The sequence below is a fragment of the Physella acuta genome, unplaced genomic scaffold (assembly GCF_028476545.2).
Source record: "Physella acuta isolate Inbredline_101_S28 unplaced genomic scaffold, ASM2847654v3 ptg000300l, whole genome shotgun sequence".
Lineage (NCBI taxonomy): Eukaryota > Metazoa > Mollusca > Gastropoda > Physidae > Physella > Physella acuta.
In genome coordinates, this window is record NW_026731819.1 from 21582 (window position 1) to 39871 (window position 18290).

Consider the following 18290-nt stretch of genomic DNA (forward strand, 5'->3'; position numbering starts at 1 on the left):
TATCAGATTCTGCATAAACATTTAAAACAGTATTTCGTGATTTACCAACTAATCATGTTTGTATGAATTTTTACTAACACTTATTACAGCTGGTAGAAGAAACAATACAATAATATATAGATCTATATCAGAGCTTCACTTGCACTCATTATTGATTGTTGGCATTATATTTTATCTTACTGGTTTTAGCATTTTGTTAATAACTTAAATAACATTCTAACATTGCTGGTAGAAAAATGGTGTTATTTTTATTTCATTTTGATTTTAGATTATTTTTTTAAATGAGAATAAAACTCAATTTGAATGGTTTACTTGTTTCTTATATGTGGTTTGTTTTTATTCTAGACTATTGTTTTGTTTCACTATTTTGTTCATTTAACTGGACTGAATGTTTGTTTTATTCAGAGTTTCTTTCAGGCATCTCTTCGGGGTGGGGGTGGGGATTTTGCATAGAAACATACTTTTACCAGTGCCCCCACCCCCCCCCCCCCCCCCGAAAATATCAATTTTTATTCATCTTGCGCTGTGTATGATGATTGCTTGCTAGTTCTGTTGTTCATCTATATGTTGAATTATAATCAGTGGCGTAGCGAGGTCGGGTGTCACCCGGTGCGGCACTTAATGGTGTCACCCCCCCCCCCCCAGAGGCGTAGCCACCCTTCCCGGGGACAAACTTTCAAATTTCCGATTTGCACCCCCCCCCCCTCAAATTTTCGATTTGCACCCCCCCCCCAACTTTTGATTTGCGCCCCCCCCCCTGGAACTTTCGATTTGCACCCCCCCCCCCCTCAAGTTTTTCTCTATAACTTTTGCTATTTTTTTGCCTTGGTGTCACCCCCCTAAATGGTGTCACCCGGTGCGTTCCGCACCCCCCGTCCCCCCTCGCTACGCCTCTGATTATAATCCATGGTTATTTTGTTCATCAGTGTTTATTCTTGGTTGATATTTTGATATCTATATCTTGGATCCTGGTTATCTTAAATATCTTTGTTCATCTAAGTCAGTGGTTCTTAACCTGGGTTCGATAAAACCCAAGGGGTTCGGTGATTCAGTCTCAGGGGTTCGGCGGAGGTCAAGCCACATACCCGACTAATGCGGTTTGCAAACGTAGTTTGTCTGACGATAGAACTATTTAGTATTTAGAAGGCTTCGGCGAATGTGGATATGAAACTGGTGGGGTTCGGAACCTCAAAAAAACCACTGATCTATCTAGATCTAGATCTATAAGTCATAAGTAATAAATAAGTATATTAAGTAGTCTAGATCAGGGGTCGGCAACCTTTTGAAGCTGAAGAGCCAAAAGTTACAATTTTCAAAATTTCCCTGGTTTTAAAGAGCCACTAACGTTTTTTTTATTTCAAATATTTTATTCTTTTATTAAGATTATTAGTATTTGCGCAAGGAGCTGGAGAGCCGCATCTTGATATCAAAAGATTTCGCGAGCCGCAGGTTGCCGACCCCTGGTCTAGATCTAGATCTAGATTCTATGTTTTGAATGTTGAACATTGTTTCGGATGTGGTGTTACGAATACATTCTTTCGAAATTAAGTTTTTAATGTTTTTCAATTTCATTCGCTTTTTTAATTTATTAGTAATTATAAATATAATAGATCTAGCCTTAGGACTAGCTTTTTTTTTTTTGTTTGCTCTAGTGGAGGCCTAAATAGTATTTCTTGCGTGCATGTCTCTCCGTAGCGGGGGCACTTGAAACTCCGGGGAGGGAGGGGAACAATGTATTTGTATTTAACCCTTTATTGCATGAATTATTGGTTTACTTGGTAAAAATTTTTTGACTTCATATTTCTACAGCAAATGGACTAACTTGAGATGTAGGGAACTTTTTTTTTGAATAGATGATAAATATCACAACAATTTCGGTCGTTGCAATTCTGCAACTATGCGCAACGGTCAAACTTTTTTTCCATAATAAGAAAAAAAAATATTTATATAGAATTGTTGATAGAAATGTAAATAACTTGTACAAATCATTTGAGAGTAACAATAGTAACATGTGAGTTTATTTATGATGAAAACAAAAGTAAAAACATGTACACTGAAAGAGAAAAAAACTAAAAAATTACATGCAGGTTTATTTAGTAAAAAATTTATTAGCATTTTTTTTGTTTGCTATACAACAAATAAAAACTTCTGTGGATTGTTTGTGCAGAACAACTTGCAACTAAATGATGAACTAAATAATATTGTCTATGTAAATCTTGAGCCCAACATATTGGGGAACACTCTGTAATGATGCCTCAATATTAGCAACAGTACTTTGTCATCTTGTCACTTTGTAGCTTTACCTGTATGCACTTCAAAATCTTGGATTATACAAGTTGTTGGACACAACAAAGACTTTGTAGCCCATCTATATGGCTTTCTATGGTTGTAGGTTGGACTGCTATTGATGGTTATATCTATGACAGTAACAAATTAGGTGGCAAGGCACCAAGACATTTGGGAACTAGAATTTTTTTTACAATGTTTATGTAAAACACAATTTCCAGGAGATGTTTTTGTTCATCTTTATCCAGTACTAGTGGATTGTTTATGTCCTGCTGAGGACATTGTTTGATAGGTGCAGATTATTCTTATTCCGCTTGAATCTGTTGATGGTCATGACGTATGTGACCGTAACACACTTAGTGGCAAGGCTCCAATACACTCGGCATCTAAGAGTTTTTAGAATCTTTATGTAATACACACAATTCCTAGGAAATGTTTTAGCTCAATCTTATCCCGTGCTAATGGATTGTTTGTCCTGCTGAGGACATTGACAGGTGCTGATTAGTCTTAATCCGCTTGAATCTGTTGATGGTCATGACGTATGTGACCGTAACACACTTGGTGGCAAGGCTCCAATACACACGGCATTTAGGAATTTTTTACAATGTTTATGTAAAATCTAATTTCCAGGAATAATCTTTATCCAGTGCTAAAGGACTGTTGATGTCATGTTAGAGGACAGTACAGGTTGGATTGATACACAACTGCCCGAACACAGATTATCTGTAAAGATGTTGAAATAATCCAATGGCCGCCTCTGATGTTTGGCTTCTCTCCTAGGATCAGGAAATGGTGGAACATTTGCTGTATACTGGGACTGATCATTCTGTTGATGCTAATGAAGACCTTGGTGTAGACAATTGAGAAGGTCCTGAGGAGTTTCATCATTTTTCGCAAATGGGCATACTCTGTAGAAATGAAATAAATTTTGAGAACATTATTTGGTTATAAATTATGCAATAATTGTATACAAAACAATAATTGCTTTACTAATCTACAAGCAAAGCTTTAAAGTATGCAATAATAATATGTTACCTTCAACTACGTCAGACAAATCTTCATCACCAACATCCGATAGGTCCCGGGTACTGTTTACGTTCTCTATTTCATCGTTGGACAACTCACTATCTTTTGAGCCAAAAGGAGTAGCTCAGAATAAACTGGTAGAAGACTTTCAACTTAGACTCTTGGATCCATGGTTATGAATATGTGAAAGCCTAAAATAAAAACAAAAGGTTATTCATTAGGCCTATATATGATTAGTCTAGCTCTTAACGATAAATATATAAATAAAACTAATAAAACTATTGTTAGGCTATAATTTATTATGATTATTATAGGCAAAAACTAGATCTAGAAGCTTTAAATAATATGCCACAACACTAAATGTATTTCACATCATAAAATAAACTATTTTGTGTATAGAAATAATTACCAAGTAAACTAAAGTCTAGCTCAGAGCAGAGCCATTTTTATTTATTCCGTTGCATGTAGTTGCATTACTGCAACAATACAAAACCTAGGCTGTTACTAATGAAATATTAAGAATTTTATTGTGAATCAACTAAATTAGTACTAATGCATAGTTATTATTGTAAATATATTTTTTTCAGCTAGTTTATTTTAATTTTAACCAGGTTTTAACGTAATTTTATACTTACCATTTAGCAAAAAGCAGAAAAGTGTAGATCGCTTCTAAAAATGTCCGATTTGAAAAAGAAAATCTTCTTTTCAAAAGAGTTCCGATATAAAATGAATTAAAAAGTGCTATCCGGAGTAAAATAAGTTGAAAACGAAACAAAATATTAAATAATACAGTACTTGATTACTCCTAAAGTATTGTTGCAAAACTGCAACGCTATGCCATATAGGGTTAATGTGGGACACATTTTTTCAAATTTTTTTATTGGGGGGGGGGGTGATCTTCCGGAGAAATGCATGAAAGAAACAGTGGGCCTAAACGTTTAGTCATTTTCTGCCCGAAAAAACACATCATTGAATACATAGTATTTGTAGGCTACTTATCACAAGTCTTCATTTTGTCTGTTGCACATTTGCGCACCAGATGAGAGAAAAGGTGCGCGAATATGTTTGCACCAGAAGTGACGTGACAGTTGGAAACGGGTTTCCAAGCCACAACAAAAGAGTTTTAAAATGCTCTAATCAGGAGAAAACATGGCTTTGTAGTAGTGTGGCGGTAAGTTCCCTTTTAAAAAATAAATAAATATTGTAGCCGCAAAATGTAGGCGTAACTATTTACTATTTAGATGGGTTTAGATTCTACTATGAGATGAAATTCTGGATCTTGTCCAGATAAGCCCCGCCACTAATGCAAACAGTGCATGGGCGAAAAGTTAGTTAAGCCTCACCACTGTACTGCACCTCAGCCAACCTTGACCTATTTCTAATGTCCAGATAGTTGATTACGTGTCATCCTGTTAGGAAATTGGTTGACAAAAGTTCCATGAAAATCCGGATTCTTATCATTTCCGGTGGTAGATCTAGATCTAGATCTAGAATCTAGATCTAGATATAATGACCCCTTCCTATTTTTTCTTCACCCACTAGATCTAAATGTTACTCATTTGTAGTTATTTTTATTTGACGGATGATTGTATGTTATAGAATATAGTTCTATGTTAGTTAAAGAGCCACTGTTTCTTTTCGGTAGTTCTACTGGGGGATGGGGGGGGCTCTTCTCCCCGGAGCAAGTCCACCCTCACCCCAGATAAAAAGAGATAAAATGTTAAATTTAAATAGAAATATATATCTACATTCACACACGCGCACGTGTCTCAAATACACACTCACACACACACCATAGAGCAATAAGTCTGAAAGAAACCCTGTGCTTATTATCTCCTTTTAAGTTTGTTTTTAAAACAATAGGGGTGGGGATTAGGGAGGTGTCAGCTGGTCTACCTTGCTGTAATCATATAATCCTAAATGAAACTAAACTACACTTGACAAGACTAGGCTTGATCTAAGGATGGAAGTAACAATGTTGGCTGTATTACTTTTATAAGTATTTGCGTGAATGATTCGTTCACATGCAATTATGGAATCTCTCTCCTCAGAAGGGCGACGCCTACATCATCATCTTATCTAAGATGGCCTATACTTAACACCATCATCTTATCTGGGCTACATCTTACATCATCATCTTATCTAAAGCGGGCTACATCTAACATTATCATCTTATTTAAAGCGGGCTGCATGTAACATCATCATCTTATCTGGGCTACATCTAACATCATCATCTTATCTAAAGCGGGCTACATCTAACATTATCATCTTATCTAAAGCGGGCTACATCTAACATCATCATCTTATCTGGGCTACATCTAACATCATCATCTTATCTAAAGCGGGCTACATCTAACATTATCATCTTATCTAGGCTACATCTAACATCATCTTATCTGGGCTACATCTAACATCATCATCTTATCTAAAGCGGGCTACATCTAACATTATCATCTTATCTGGGCTACATCTAACATCATCATCTTATCTGGGCTACATCTAACATCATCATCTTATCTAAAGCGGGCTACATCTCACAACATCATCATCTTATCTAAAGCGGGCTACATCTAACATCGCCATCTTATCTAAAGTGGGCTACATCTAACATCATCTTATCTAAAACGGGCTACATCTAACATCATCATCTTATCTAAAGCGGGCTACATCTAACATCATCATCTTATCTAAAGCGGGCTACATCTAACATCGCCATCTTATCTAAAGTGGGCTACATCTAACATCATCTTATCTAAAACGGGCTACATCTAACATCATCATCTTATCTAAAGTGGGCTACATCTTACATCATCTTATCTAAAGCGGGCTACATCTAACATCATCTTATCTAAAACGGGCTACATCTAACATCATCATCTTATCTAAAGTGGGCTACATCCAACATCATCATCTTATGTGGGCTACATCCAGCATCATCATTTTATCTGGGCTACATCTAACATTATCTTATCTAAAGCGGGCTACATCTAACATCATCATTTTATCTGGGCTACATCTAACATCATCTTATATGGGCTACATCTAACATCATCTTTTCTAAAGTGGGCTACATCTAACATCATCATCTTATCTAAAGCGGGCTACATCTAACATCACCATCTTATCTAAAGCGGGCTACATCTAACATCACCATCTTATCTAAAGCGGGCTACATCTAACATCACCATCTTATCTAAAGCGGGCTACATCTAACATTATCTTATCTGGGCTACATCTAACATCACCATCTTATGTGGGCTACATCTAACATCATCATTTTATCTGGGCTACATCTAACATCATCATCTTATCTAAAGCGGGCTACATCTAACACCATCATCTTATCTAATGTGGGCTACATCCAACATCACCATCTAATATGGGATACATCTAACATCACCATCTTATCTAAAACGCGCTACATCTAACATCACCATCTTATCTAAAACGGGCTACATCTAACATCACCATCTTATCTAAAACGGGCTACATCTAACATCATCGTCTTTATCTAAAGTGGGCTACATCCAACATAATCATCTTATTTAAAGTGGGCTATATTTAACATCACCATCTTATCTAAAGCGGGCTACGCCTAACATCACCATCTAGAATAAAATGGCCGTCATCAAGACGCCAGCTGCTATCAAAACTGTCCACGACAAGCCATCACTGATGTCCTTCAGTATCCCATCCTCTCCTGCTATTAGTGATGCCTCATCCCAGGTAAGAGAGGGGGGGGGGTGGCGTTCTTTGATTACGTCAAGCACTTGCTGCGAGAAAAAGAGAAAGGGGGATGCTTATTTTTGCTGGCCTCGAGTTTGTGTGTAGGAGGGGGGGGGCGTATTATTTTGTATTTCTTTACACTATTTTTAAAAATTTAAATCACGTTAGAATAATGATTCTTTCCTAGCATGGGGTGGCTGAAACTTTGTGATGTCATTCGAGAGGGTTGGCTTTCTCCAGAAAGTTCGAGATCACACACCGGAGCAATTGAGGCTTGATAGCTTGGGACAGCAACCCATCTAGGAGAGACAACTCCAAAATTAAACAACTGCTGCCTTATAGTTTGTTCTTGGGTAGAACGTAGGCTATGGTAGTACACCCAGACAATAAAAGGAGGCTGAAATTGGCGCAAAAAAAATGTTGACAAATGTGTTGGAGGAAATCCCCGTCAATATTAACACAAAGCGTAAAGAAGATGAGTGGGTTGGTTTTTTGGGACCATAGGGTAGGTAGGGGTGAAAATCGGCAACGTATATCAGTTTGCGTATGTTCGCAATGTTACCCTAACCCTTGCTCTAACCGTGGCTACTTTATTGTGTTGTGCTATTGCCCTACTGCGCATATTTCCTAATAAGTTTTGCATGCCGAAATTTTTTGGGAGAGTCATGTGGGTGATGTTGGTTGTTTTGGTTTAGATCTAGACGATAATAGATGGGTGCTAAATAACACACATTAACACTAATTATGTCGGATTATAGGCCAATGTAATTCAGTCGGTTGGTACCCAGAGACCAGTGATTCTTTACGGCATATCCCCATGGAGGTGGGGGGGGGGGGAGAAAACAGTCCCCTCCTCAAGAAGAACTTCCACCGCCCCTTGACAAAAGAGAAAAAAATACATGAGTTAGGTAGAAAATATATGCTTTACCACTGTCCGCCATCCCCACCCTTGGAAGTGCCACCAACCCCCGTGGATGTTTCAAGAGCCACGCCCTCCATCGGAGAAAAATGTCTGAAACGAACTCCGATTCAAATGAAGACTGATCCCTCTTTTCATGCTATTCAACAAATTAACAATAGGGGCGTTACTCTAACAATGTTTATACCACATAGTTAGCTCCCCTAACAAATTAACAATAGGGGCGTTACTCTAACAATGTTTATACCACATAGTTAGCTCCCTGTTTGTTTATTATTGTGTTGTTTTTTACCTGCTTCTATTTGCCTAACTTGTTTACACCTTTCAGGACAGCCGATCAGTGCTCATCCCCGTCATCACACAGGTGAAAGACGATGGCAAGCCTAAGAAGAAGAAATTGTTCGTCCAGGCCAAGAGACTGGGGATCGGCCAACGCATCAAAAACATCTTGTGGTTTCTGGTGTTCGCCGCTATTTTCGCGCTCATTCTCTGCGTGCTGATCACGCTGGTGGCTGTTTTCCCCGAGAATTTTTTACTGCGGGGTAAGTCCATGAGTTATTTTTAGACCGGGCTCATGTGTTAGTGAGAGTGAGGGGGTTCAGAATTTTGTGAGGATTAGTTGGTGGGGGGGGGGGTGGAAATGAGACTGCATAGTTATAAAATTTAAATCTCTTGATTATAAATGTGATGAAAAACATGTCACGTGGTCGGGTGGTAGATTCTGATTGTATGGTATCGTTACAACCCTGTACTTGAGTGTCCTATGTCTGGAGAAGATGGGAGATCGATACCGTGACCAGAGTTTCTTCCAGGCATCTCTTCGTCAATTTAGGAAAAGGGGGAGTGGGTGGTCTGGCCGTAGTGTTTCTGCCAGACTTTTTTCTCCGGGGGGGGGGGGTCACTTGATATTTTGGGGGGGGGAGCACTGGTAAAAGTATATGTTTACTATATAAATTCCATTTCGTTCGGGGGGGGGGGGGGGAGCAGAGTGCCCCCTAGAAGAGATTCCTGGAAGAAACACAGTCTGGTTTCTGTGACAATGGGAAGCGGAGAAATAAAAGTACGATTTTTAAAAGTGACGTCATTGATAGATTAATTACGACCCCTTAATAATGAGAAGATGAATTGTTTTAGGAGACTCGCCATGCACGCTGTCAGGGAGGTGTTCGTCCAAATCTGGATTGCTCTTCACAGACCAGCAGATCCCGGGGGATATTGAGGTAATGGTTTGTGACGTCACATTCCATCGTAACATACGTGCAGTTATTGATAAGGTGGTAGGGGGGGGGGTCAGTGAGGAATAACCCACCCAACTTCTACAGCTTTGTGGTGTCTTGATTGGGGGGGGGGGGTCAGTGAGGAATAACCCACCCAACTCCTACACCTTTGTGGTGTCTTGATGGGGGGGGGGGGTCAGTGAGGAATAACCCACCCAACTTCTACAACTTTGTGGTGTCTAGATGGGGGGGGGGGGGGCAGTGAGGAATAACCCACCCAACTTCTACAACTTTGTGGTGTCTTGATGGGGGGGGGGGGCAGTGAGGAATAACCCACCCAACTCCTACACCTTTGTGGTGTCTAGATGGGGGGGGGGGGGGCAGTGAGGAATAACCCACCCAACTTCTACAACTTTGTGGTGTCTTGATGGGGGGGGGGGGGGTCAGTGAGGAATAACCCACCCAACTTCTACAACTTTGTGGTGTCTTGATGGGGGGGGGGGGCAGTGAGGAATAACCCACCCAACTTCTACAACTTTGTGGGGTCTTGATGGGGGGGGGGTCAGTGAGGAATAACCCACCCAACTTCTACAACTTTGTGGTGTCTAGATGGGGGGGGGGTCAGTGAGGAATAACCCACCCAACTTCTACAACTTTGTGGTGTCTAGATGGGGGGGGGGGGGCAGTGAGGAATAACCCACCCAACTTCTACAACTGCGTGGTGTCTTGATGGGGGGGGGGGCAGTGAGGAATAACCCACCCAACTTCTACAACTTTGTGGTGTCTAGATGGGGGGGGGCAGTGAGGAATAACCCACCCAACTTCTACAACTTTGTGGTGTCTAGATGGGGGGGGGGGGCAGTGAGGAATAACCCACCCAACTTCTACAACTTTGTGGTGTCTTGATGGGGGGGGGGCAGTGAGGAATAACCCACCCAACTTCTACAACTTTGTGGTGTCTAGATGGGGGGGGGGGGCAGTGAGGAATAACCCACCCAACTTCTACAACTTTGTGGTGTCTAGATGGGGGGGGGCAGTGAGGAATAACCCACCCAACTTCTACAACTTTGTGGTGTCTAGATGGGGGGGGGTCAGTGAGGAATAACCCACCCAACTTCTACAACTTTGTGGGGTCTTGATGGGGGGGGGGGGTCAGTGAGGAATAACCCACCCAACTTCTACAACTTTGTGGTGTCTAGATGGGGGGGGGGGGGTCAGTGAGGAATAACCCACCCAACTTCTACAACTTTGTGGTGTCTAGATGGGGGGGGGGGGCAGTGAGGAATAACCCACCCAACTTCTACAACTGTGTGGTGTCTTGATGGGGGGGGGGGGGGGGGCAGTGAGGAATAACCCACCCAACTTCTACAACTTTGTGGTGTCTAGATGGGGGGGGGCAGTGAGGAATAACCCACCTAACTTCTACAACTTTGTGGTGTCTTGATGGGGGGGCAGTGAGGAATAACCCACCCAACTTCTACAACTTTGTGGTGTCTAGATGGGGGGGGGGGGGGGCAGTGAGGAATAACCCACCCAACTTCTACAACTTTGTGGTGTCTTGATGGGGAAGGGGGGGGGCAGTGAGGAATAACCCACCCAACTTCTACAACTTTGTGGTGTCTAGATGGGGGGGGGGCAGTGAGGAATAACCCACCCAACTTCTACAACTTTGTGGGGTCTTGATGGGGGGGGGGGGGCAGTGAGGAATAACCCACCCAACTTCTACAACTTTGTGGTGTCTAGATGGGGGGGGGGGGGCAGTGAGGAATAACCCACCCAACTTCAACAACTTTGTGGGGTCTTGATGGGGGGGGGCAGTGAGGAATAACCCACCCAACTTCTACAACTTTGTGGTGTCTAGATGGGGGGGGGGGGGTCAGTGAGGAATAACCCACCCAACTTCTACAACTTTGTGGTGTCTTGATGGGGAAGGGGAGGTGGGGGCAGTGAGGAATAACCCACCCAACTTCTACAACTTTGTGGTGTCTAGATGGGGGGGGGGGGGCGCAGTGAGGAATAACCCACCCAACTTCTACAACTTTGTGGTGTCTAGATGGGGGGGGCAGTGAGGAATAACCCACCCAACTTCTACAACTTTGTGGTGTCTAGATGGGGGGGGGGGGGCAGTGAGGAATAACCCACCCAACTTCTACAACTTTGTGGTGTCTTGATGGGGAAGGGGAGGGGGGGGGGGGGGCAGTGAGGAATAACCCACCCAACTTCTACAACTTTGTGGTGTCTAGATGGGGGGGGGGCAGTGAGGAATAACCCACCCAACTTCTACAACTTTGTGGTGTCTAGATGGGGGGGGGGTCAGTGAGGAATAACCCATCCAACTTCTACAACTTTGTGGTGTCTAGATGGGGGGGGGGGGGGCAGTGAGGAATAACCCACCCAACTTCTACAACTTTGTGGTGTCTAGATGGGAGGGGCAGTGAGGAATAACCCACCCAACTTCTACAACTTTGTGGTGTCTAGATGGGGGGGGGGGGGGGGGGCAGTGAGGAATAACCCACCCAACTTCTACAACTTTGTGGTGTCTTGATGGGGAAGGGGGGGGCAGTGAGGAATAACCCACCCAACTTCTACAACTTTGTGGTGTCTAGATGGGGGGGGGGGGGGGGGGGTCAGTGAGGAATAACCCACCCAACTTCTACAACTTTGTGGTGTCTAGATGGGGGGGGGGGGCAGTGAGGAATAACCCACCCAACTTCTACAACTTTGTGGTGTCTAGATGGGGGGGGGGGGGGGGGGCAGTGAGGAATAACCCACCCAACTTCTACAACTTTGTGGTGTCTAGATGGGGGGGGGGGGCGCAGTGAGGAATAACCCACCCAACTTCTACAACTTTGTGGTGTCTAGATGGGGGGGGGGCAGTGAGGAATAACCCACCCAACTTCTACACCTTTGTGGTGTCTTGATGGGGGGGGGGGGTTCAGTGAGGAATAACCCACCCAACTTCTACAACTGTGTGGTGTCTAGATGGGGGGGGGGCAGTGAGGAATAACCCACCCAACTTCTACACCTTTGCGGTGTCTTGACGCGTTAATACTTAAATAGGGGTCATCGTATGTTATATTTTTAAAAATAATTTCATAAAGAAACGCTTAAAATTGGTATTCTAAATAAAATCTAGTTTATTTTTAAGATTGGCGTTGTAAATTAAAAGCTTCGGTTTGTGATGGTTAAAAAAATCAACGTCATTTCATAGATCTATTTTAATTGGCCGGGATTATCTATACTAATAGTTTCGCTGTCTGACAAGAACGCTCTGTCTGTCAAGAACGCTCTGTCTGACAAGAACGCTCTAGAGAAAACACAAGCAAAATAAAAACATGCACAGTAATTCGAAAAACGAAATATGACGTCGACACATTTAGCGTAGAGTAGAACATAATCTCAAACCAGAGAGTGCACACAGTCATATGACGTCATTGATTGTCGCGTAAACATTGAAAACAAGGAAATGTTGTCTAATCTAAATGGTTTGCGTGAAGAGTTTCTTGCATACAATTCTTCGGGTAGGGGCGAAGCCCCACCCCCCGCGTAAGAACGTCTGAGCCCCCCCCCCCCCTCCCCAACTCAAAAGAAATTTCCACATCGATACTCTATAATAAAATTACCGCCTAATTAATGTGTCTAATCTAAAATGTGGTTTCTTGCAATGGGACGGTAGACATGTTTTTTTTGGGGGGGAGGGGGGGGGGGTGGAGGGGTGGGGGGGGGGGTCTGTGGGGGGTGGGTTGGTTTCAGTGTTTCTTTCAGACTTTTTCCTCCCCGGAGAGGGGTGGGGGGTACTTGAAATTTTCGGGGGCGGGGGGTAGAATTTTCTGGGAGGGGGCGGACACTGGAAAAAGTTTATAATTATATTTCGTTGAATGGGACGGTAGACATGTTTTTTTTTGGGGGTGGGGGGTGGTGGAGGGGTGGGGAGGGGTGGTGTGGGGGGGTGGGGGTGGGGGGTGGGGGGGTGGTGTGTGGGGGGGGGGGGGTGGGTTGGTTTCAGTGTTTCTTTCAGACTTTTTCCTCCCCGGAGAGGGGTGGGGGTACTTGAAATTTTCGGGGGCGGGGGTAGAATTTTCTGGGAGGGGGCGGACACTGGAAAAAGTATATAATTATATTCCGTTGAATGGGACGGTAGACATGTTTTTTTTTGGGGGGTGGGGGGTGGGGGCGGTGTGTGGAGGGGGGTGGTGTGTGGGGGTGAGGGGTGGGGGGTGGTGTGTGGTGGGGGGTGGGGGTGGGGTTGGTGTGTGGGGGTGGGGGGGTGGGGTGGGGGTGGTGTGTGGGGGGGTGGGTTGGTTTTAGTTTAGAGAAAAGAGACAGCACTATCAGCCTAGCGCCCGTTGTACCCTTCCTCAACGGGCCATTTATCTAGTTAATACTAATAGTTTCGCTGTCTGACAAGAACGCTCTGTCTGTCAAGAACGCTCTGTCTGACAAGAACGCTCTAGAGAAAACACAAGCAAAATAAAAACATGCACAGTAATTCGAAAAAACGAAATATGACGTCGACACATTTAGCGTAGAGTAGAAAATAATCTCAAACCCAGAGAGTGCTCACAGTTATATGACGTCATTGATTTTCGCGTTAACATTGAATAAAAAGGAAATGTTGTCTAATCTTAATGGTTTGCGTGAAGAGTTTCTTGCATACAATTCTTCGGGTAGGGGCGAAGCCCCACCCCACGCGTAAGAACGTCTGAGCCCCCCCCCCCCCTCCCCAACTCAAAAGAAATTTCTTCATCGATACTCTATAATTGAGGTTTTCGGGGGCGGGGGTAGAATTTTCGGGAAGGGGGCGGACACTGGAAAAAGTATATAATTATATTTCGTTGAATGGGACGGTAGACATGTTTTTTTGGGGGGTGGGGGTGGGTGGGTGGGGGTGGGTGGGGGGTGGTGTGTGGGGGGTGGGGGTGGTGTGTGTGGGGGGTGGGGGTGGGTGGTGTGTGGGGGGTGGAGGTGTGTGGGGGTGGGGGGTGGGGGTGGTGGGGGTAAGGGGTTGGGGGTGGGGGTGTGTGTGTGGGGGGGTGGGATGGTTTTAGTTTAGAGAAAAGAGACAGCACTATCAGCCTAGCGCCCGTTGTACCCTTCCTCAACGGGCCATTTATCTAGTCAGTTATAGATTTGCATAAATAACACCCCAATCTTATGCCAACAATTTAGTGAAGCTATTTTTCCCCCTTGTAGAGCAACGGCTTTAAGCACTTCTTGTCAGAGTCCCAGTGTATACACAGGAGATATTTGTCGAGCGATGGGTATCAGTACAGTGAGATCATACATGATATTGGGTAAGCTTTTTATGACCTGTAGCTCGCTTAATGTTGTGTGTAGTGAGTAAGGGTATGCTTTACCTTGTGTGGCCATGACCTGGGTTGTACGTTTAACCTTGTGTGGCCATGACCTGGGTTGTACGTTTAACCTTGTGTGGCCATGACCTGGGTTGTTTTACCTTGTGTGGCCATGACCTGGGTTGTACGTTTTACCTTGTGTGGCCATGACCTGGGTTGTACGTTTTACCTTGTGTGGCCATGACCTAGGTTGTACGTTTTACCTTGTGTGGCCATGACCTAGGTTGTACGTTTTCCCTTGTGTGGCCATGACCTGGGTTGTTTTCACTTGTGTGGCCATGACCTGGGTTGTACGTTTTACCTTGTGTGGCCATGACCTGGGTTGTTTTACCTTGTGTGGCCATGACCTAGGTTGTACGTTTTCCCTTGTGTGGCCATGACCTGGGTTGTTTTCACTTGTGTGGCCATGACCTGGGTTGTACGTTTTACCTTGTGTGGCCATGACCTGGGTTGTTTTACCTTGTGTGGCCATGACCTAGGTTGTACGTTTTACCTTGTGTGGCCATGACCTAGGTTGTACGTTTTACCTTGTGTGGCCATGACCTGGGTTGTTTTACCTTGTGTGGCCATGACCTGGGTTGTTTTACCTTGTGTGGCCATGACCTGGGTTGTTTTACCTTGTGTGGCCATGACCTGGGTTGTTTTACCTTGTGTGGCCATGACCTGGATTGTTTTACCTTGTGTGGCCATGACCTGGGTTGTACGTTTTACCTTGTGTGGCCTTGACCTGGGTTGTTTTACCTTGTGTGGCCTTGACCTGGTTTGTTTTACCTTGTGTGGCCATGACCTACGTTGTTTTACCTTGTGTGGCCATGACCTGGGTTGTACGTTTTACCTTGTGTGGCCATGACCTGGGTTGTACGTTTTACCTTGTGTGGCCATGACCTGGGATGTACGTTTTACCTTGTGTGGCCTTGACCTGGGTTGTTTTACCTTGTGTGGCCTTGACCTGGGTTGTTTTACCTTGTGTGGCCATGACCTACGTTGTTTTACCTTGTGTGGCCATGACCTGGGTTGTACGTTTTACCTTGTGTGGCCATGACCTGGGTTGTACGTTTTACCTTGTGTGGCCATGACCTGGGTTGTTTTACCTTGTATGGACATGACCTGGGTTGTTTTACGTCCTTCACCTGGAGTACGCTGTTTGTCAATGACCTAGGGTGCGCTTTACGTTGTGAATCAAGTCTAAGGAACTGTTCGAAATCAGCTCAGATCAATAAATAACGTTCAGCACAGATTAACTAATTATATGCTGTAGCTCACACCACGTCCCTCCCACAGAACCAGACTTTTTAAACTCAATTACTTTTTTGGAGATTTTTACACCATCTTGTTCTAAATACATCACGGATTCGTGGTTTAAAAATTCGTAGCCATATCTTTCACATTTAGTATACAACAATTCCATTTCACCAGGATCTGAATATTAAAAAAAATATAAAGGAAAACAATACTATAACTATAATGCCTTGTTGTGAAAAGGTTTTTGCAACTGGAGTTGAAACAGTATTGATTCTATGGAAACGACGTTACTTTATGTGGAGCTCACATAAATGAATAACTTAATGTAACTCATATCATACTTTTCAATTCATGTTTGCAACAGGGTCAAAATTTAACTTTCCATTTTTTAATCGCAATGAAAATTAGCAATAAAACATGACAAAAGATATTATTTTTAATTCCTTTAATTTTCCGCAGGGCAAAATGGTCAACCATAGTTAACCACGATGAAAAACAATGCATCTTTTTTAAAATGCAAAATATAGAATTCGATGGCTGTCCATTGGAATACCCATGGAGCTTGGATATAAGGTTTGGAATTCCAGTCTGCCAAACCACCTTGGACACTATCGCCCCAATCAGACGCGTCATGCGACACATTTTAGAACGTGCAGTAAAAAATGTTACATTTGCCGGCCTAATTGCGTCACAGTTATGCAGCCAATACACCAATTTAATAGTCGATAAAGTTATCGTCCAATACTTTGATTCCAGTAATCGCCAGATAGCCAAACGTTCCGTGATGGCCGTTCTCGAGGACGAAAAAAAAATCAACCCATCTATTATGAGCGGTGAAAAGAAACGGGAAAACAAAAAAATGATCGAACCGTCTGAAAAATCTGGCCGAGATGATACCGAACAATATAAGTATTTGCCAGTAAAGCTTGAGCTGAATGATAAGGCGGGAGACGACAGGGCAGCCGAACGTCCTAAAAGAATGATTGATATTTTAACCAAACGTGGGGACGATGATCCCTTTAGTATTTCAAAGAATCAGAATAATGTAAAAACAAGTAATTTGCCGGAAAGAGAAAATGAAGCCATTTTCCCCGGGACAAAAAAAGATAGCGAAACAAACCTAAATAAGATCAACTATGGAAACGAAAGACCAGATGGAATCCCACGTCCTATAGATTATACTAAGGAAAAAAACCGCCCTATTGATAAAACGGAAAGTGTTTCTAATACGGTTGAAGACAACTTGGTTTTCGGTTCTCTCAAAAATGGAGCCGAGGGTCACTGGGAGATGGACTTGTCTGTGGTCAACCCCGCTGGATTAAATTTCTTCAAGAACACAATAAAAAACGTGTCCGACCTCGGTGAAGCGGTGGGTGGTGTCAAGCGCCTGATCAGAGATGTCGAGGAAGCTGATTTTTCCCTGGGGGAAAAAAACAAGATCACTAAAAGGTCGGTAAAATCTAAGAAAGGGGAAAAGAAAACGAAACCCGGGAGTGGAAAGAGGAAAGAAAATGCCGGGGACGAAACGAAGAAAGAAAAACACGTAGATGAAAAGAAGAAAGAAAAACCAGGGAAAGAAAAGAAGAAGGAAAAACAAAGAGGGAAAAATTGAAGAAAAAAAAACGCTTCGTTAGTCAAATCGAATTAGTGAAGCAGTTTAGGATCAATGGCTTGTGAAGTAATGTCGTTAAATCGGAAAAAGGAAAAAAAAATGCCTATTTATTCTTGGCCTACCACAGCCTAAACTTTGTCTTATCCTATTCTACCAAGTGGTATACGTTTCTTATGTTAGGATTTCAGCTTTGAATTTTTTTTATAAATAAAAATAAATTTTAAAAAAGCTACCGTCATCAAATAGCATAACTCCAAATGTAATCATTTTAAAAAGTCTACTTTTTATGTTTTACGATGCAAAGATCCAACTAAAATGTATAAATTGAAGTTCAAATACCTTATTCAAATGATTATAAAAACATAAAATAACCATTATTGCATTAAATATTTACTCTTGCAAAATAAAATGTACTTATTGAAGTTCAAACACCTATAATAAATGATTATAAAAGAATAAAATAACCATTATTGCTTTAAATAATTACACTTTCAAAATAAAATGTATGTATCGAAGATTAAATATCTTTTACAATTGATTATAAAAATATGAAATAACCATTATTGCATTAAATAACTATACTTGCATTAATTTTTCTTGTTTCTTGTAATATAAATGTCACGAAATGAACGAAAGAATTGGATGCAGCGCAATGTGTGCAATATGTGGCGACTTAAAGCGACCGCATTATTTTAAAAAAATGCGTACTTTTAAATGTATCCAGAAAAATGTTTTATGATAGACATCGCACTCACCCAATGCCTGTACGATATGGGACGATGTGGTAGGGGGCTTGTACGCATGACTGCTAACCAGAAATTTTCTACTTCATTTCCTGAAGTCAGTACGAATCTAATCAGCTCTGATAAGTACCTAACTCAAGTTGGAGAAAGTAAAGTCGGCTACGC

General features: G+C 42.6%; 1 protein-coding gene and 1 long non-coding RNA gene across 2 annotated transcripts; one reads left to right on the top strand and one right to left on the bottom strand.

Annotated features, from left to right (window-relative positions):
* Positions 1-2023: 2023 nt before the first annotated feature.
* LOC131939902 (uncharacterized) lies at positions 2024-4006 on the bottom strand. The gene is made up of 3 exons (XR_009386491.1): positions 3948-4006; positions 3322-3503; positions 2024-3194 (listed from the first exon to the last, which is right to left on the bottom strand). It is a non-coding gene; the product is annotated as an uncharacterized LOC131939902 (long non-coding RNA).
* Positions 4007-4363: 357 nt separating this feature from the next.
* On the top strand, positions 4364-17948 carry LOC131939898 (uncharacterized). Its single transcript, XM_059298432.1, has 6 exons — positions 4364-4483; positions 6898-7038; positions 8286-8499; positions 9092-9177; positions 14368-14468; positions 16230-17948. Exons 2-6 carry the CDS (start codon positions 6931-6933, stop codon positions 17380-17382), a joined length of 1662 nt encoding a protein of 553 aa, XP_059154415.1. The 5' UTR covers positions 4364-4483; positions 6898-6930; the 3' UTR covers positions 17383-17948.
* Positions 17949-18290: the final 342 nt, after the last annotated feature.